The sequence below is a fragment of the Puma concolor genome, chromosome D1, assembly GCF_028749965.1.
Source record: "Puma concolor isolate L17-30 chromosome D1, mPumCon1.1.hap2, whole genome shotgun sequence".
NCBI lineage: Eukaryota > Metazoa > Chordata > Mammalia > Carnivora > Felidae > Puma > Puma concolor.
Window position 1 is genome coordinate 12,271,787 of NC_141676.1, and position 3,731 is coordinate 12,275,517.

The 3,731-nt window shown below is 38.1% G+C and overlaps 1 protein-coding gene across 1 annotated transcript; it reads left to right on the top strand.

Annotated features, from left to right (window-relative positions):
• The first annotated feature begins 324 nt into the window (after positions 1-324).
• Positions 325-1,275, top strand: LOC112865001 (olfactory receptor 5B12-like). Its single transcript, XM_025928038.2, has one exon. It carries the CDS (start codon positions 325-327, stop codon positions 1,273-1,275), a length of 951 nt encoding a protein of 316 aa, XP_025783823.2.
• The last annotated feature ends 2,456 nt before the right edge of the window (positions 1,276-3,731 follow it).

The window sequence follows — 3,731 nt, forward strand, 5'->3', positions numbered from 1 at the left end:
AGCTCAGAGCCTGGAGCCTGCCTCTGATTCTGTGTCTCCCTCCCTCTCTCTGCCCCTCCCCCGCTCATGCTCTCTCTCTCTCTCTCTCTGTCTCTCTCTCTCTCTGTCTCAAAAATAAATAAATGTTAAAAAATTGGAAAAAAAAGATTGCATTTTGTTGTCACAACCATGCTTTAGTTTTAGAGAGTCTTGGAAGCAAGTTCTTGCAATACTGAAATAAGGCACAGAGTGAACATGCTGACTGATTTCATCGGAGTCCTCTCCATTTATAATTCTGATTCGATTTTTCTCCTTGCTACAGGGCAGCCATATAATTCCCAACTGATGCCCATGGAGAACAGCACTGAGGTGACTGAGTTCATTCTTGTGGGGTTAACCAATGACCCGAAACTGCAGATTCCTCTCTTCTTAATCTTCGCCCTCATTTATCTTGTCACTCTGATGGGGAACCTGGGGATGATGGTGCTGATTCTCTTGGACTCTCGTCTCCATACTCCCATGTACTTTTTCCTCAGTCACCTGTCTCTGGTGGACTTTGGTTACTCTACTGCTATCACTCCCAAGGTCATGGCTGGATCACTTACAGGAGACGGGGTCATCTCCTATGATGCTTGTGTCACCCAGTTCTTTTTCTTTGTAGCCTTTATCACTGTAGAAAGTTTCCTCTTGGCCTCAATGGCCTATGACCGCTACGTAGCAGTGTGCAGACCCCTGCATTACACCACCACCATGACGACAGTTATGTGTGCTAGTCTGGTCATGGGCTGCTACATTTGTGGTTTCCTGAATGCGTCCATCCACACTGGGAATATTTTCAGGCTCTCCTTCTGTAGAGCCAGTGTGGTTGATCACTTTTTCTGTGATGCTCCTCCTCTTCTGGCTCTCTCATGTTCAGACAACTACATCAGTGAGATGGTTATTTTTTTGGTGGTGGGCATGAATAATCTCTTTTCTGTTTTGGTCATCTTGATCTCCTACCTGTTTATATTTATCACTATTCTGAGGATGCGCTCATCTGAAGGACGCCAGAAGGCCTTTTCCACCTGCACCTCCCACCTCACTACACTGTCCATCTTCTACGGGACCGGCACCTTCATGTACTTACAGCCCAGCGCCAACCATTCCATGGACACAGACAAAGTGGCATCCGTGTTCTATACCATGGTCATCCCCATGCTAAATCCTGTGGTCTACAGCTTGAGGAACAAAGAGGTCAAGAGTGCCTTTAAAAAGGCCATAGGGAAGGCAAAGTCTTCTATAGGATTCATATTTTAAGTATAAAGAATCAACAATAAGGCACTTTCATCCACCTCAGATCTATTTAGAGAAAATGCTTGTCCAGCACACAAATTTCTAATTTGTTATAGTAATTTTCCAAGCTATTGATTGAGTTTACAAAGCCAAAGTCTTAAAAAATATAATACCTAACAATAGGTTAAGAAGAATTACCAATAAATGTTATTATTTTAAAAATTCTTCTTTTTTTTTCTTTTTTAAAAATTTATTTTGAGAGACAGAGAGAGAGAGCAAGCTGGGAAGGGGCAGAGAGAGAGGGAAAGAGAGAATCCCAAGCAGGTTCCACACTGTCAGTGCAGAGCCCAATGCAGGGCTCGAACTTACAGACTGCGAGATCATGACCTGACCTGAAGTCAAGAGTCAGACACTTAACCACCCAGGCACTCCTAAAAATTCTTCTTAATAAGCATATTCATCCACACTCCCACATGAACATGTATACTCACATGTATGTATAAGCACAGGCATACACATAAATAATTCATGAGAAACTCATGAAATCCACACACCCACAGAAGGAGAAATTATTTAAGACATACATGAGATAAGTCTATTGGCATAGTAGAATTTAAAGCAATTATTTTGGTGTCTCAGAACACATTCTTAACATAAATAGTTCACTTAATGGAAATATGGGTGGGTGTGTGTGTGTGTGTACATGTATATATATGCTTGGTTTTTAAAAATTATTTTTACTTTATCTTTCTACACATGAAAAAGCAGTATGTTTTATATTTGAAAAAAGTAAACTGTATGAAAATACTTCCAAAGTTCCTTGAATGTAGAATTATTATCGATTCTTTGTTTGTTCTTGTTTCTAATGAAAATATATACCTTCACATGGGCATTTATTTTCCTAGCCAAATTTCCATATTAATGAGTCCTATCTAAAAATAATACATTTTTATGGTGGTTTAATAGAGAAAACACATAACAATACAGTAAAAAGAAAAGGATGACAAGGCATATTTTTATTCACTTAAATAAAAATATAATATTTGATATTTAAAATTTAAGCACCAAGAATTACAATAGTATTAATAACTTATTTGTGTGTAATGCTATGAATTTGTTAATATACAAATCTGCTAAAATTTTGAGTCTCACTATGTCAAAAATTCTGAATCTATATGTACGTCCATTCCTTTCCACAGATTTGGGGAGTTTTGGCCCATTGTTTTTTAAAATATTCTTTCTGCTCCTGTCTCTCCTTTTGAGTGTCTCAGTTGGCAAATGTTGGTACACTGGCAGTATCCCACTGTTCTTTGGGACTGTTTATTTTTTCTTCATTAAAAAAAATTTCTGGGGGTGCTTGTGTGACTCTATTGCTTGGGCATCTGGCTTTGGCTCAGGTCATGATCTTGAGGTTTGTGGGTTCAAGCCCACACTGGGCTCTGTGCTGATGGCTCAGAGCCTGGAGCCTGCTTCAGATTCTGTGTCTCTTTTTTTCTATGCCCATCCCGCTCATACTCTGTCTGTCTCTCTCTCAAAAATAAATAAACTTAAGAAAAAAATGTTTTAAAAAATTTCTGTTTTTCAAGTTGGAGTGCTCAACTGATCTGTCTTAAAGTTTACTGATCTTTTTTTTTCTGCCAGTTCCCATCTGCTGCTGATCCATTTATTGAACTTTATAGTTTATTTATCTTTCTTTTCAACTCAAGAATTTCTATTTGTGTTATTAAAAGTAGTTTCTATATCTGTATTGATACTCCGTATTTGGTGAGACATTGTTCTCATACTTTTCTTAATTCTTTTAACGTCGTTTCCTTTAGTTCTTTGGCCACATTTATAATATCTCATTTAAATCTTTTTCTATTAAGTCCAACGTTGGTATTAGTCATGCTTCCCTCTTCGTGTGATACATTTTTTTTTTTTTTTTTGCTATTAAAATATGGGCATTTTAAGTACTAAAATGTAGAATGTTCTCAAAATCAGGTCTCCCCACTGCCACCCTCTAGGACTTATTGTTTTTGGTAATGCTGTTTGTTTGTTTCGTGATTTTCCTAGATTGCTTATGTTAATTCTGTACTTTTTGTTGTGCATAGCCACTGGAGTTTCTCCTCACTTAGCTGAGTGGTCAACTAATGATTGGACAGATTTTTCCATTAATTCTTCCAAACCTTGAACAGGGGTTCTGTATGTTTGTGTTGGAGCATCTTTTCAATGCTCTGGTGATTTAAAAATCTGCCTTAATTTGCACTTCTTCCTGTGCAGAATCTCCAGTGAAAGATTATGTCTTTCTCAGGTCTTTCTGTGCCTGCAAACAGTCTTGCACATGTACATGATATTTTGTGATCCCCACACATATACTGGAGTATTTCAAAGCCCACTATGGATTTCTCATTTCCCCAAAAATCACTATTCTTTTTTAATGTTTGTTTTTGAGAGGGTGTAAGTGGGGGAGGGGCAGAGAGAGAGGGAGACAGAGGATCTGA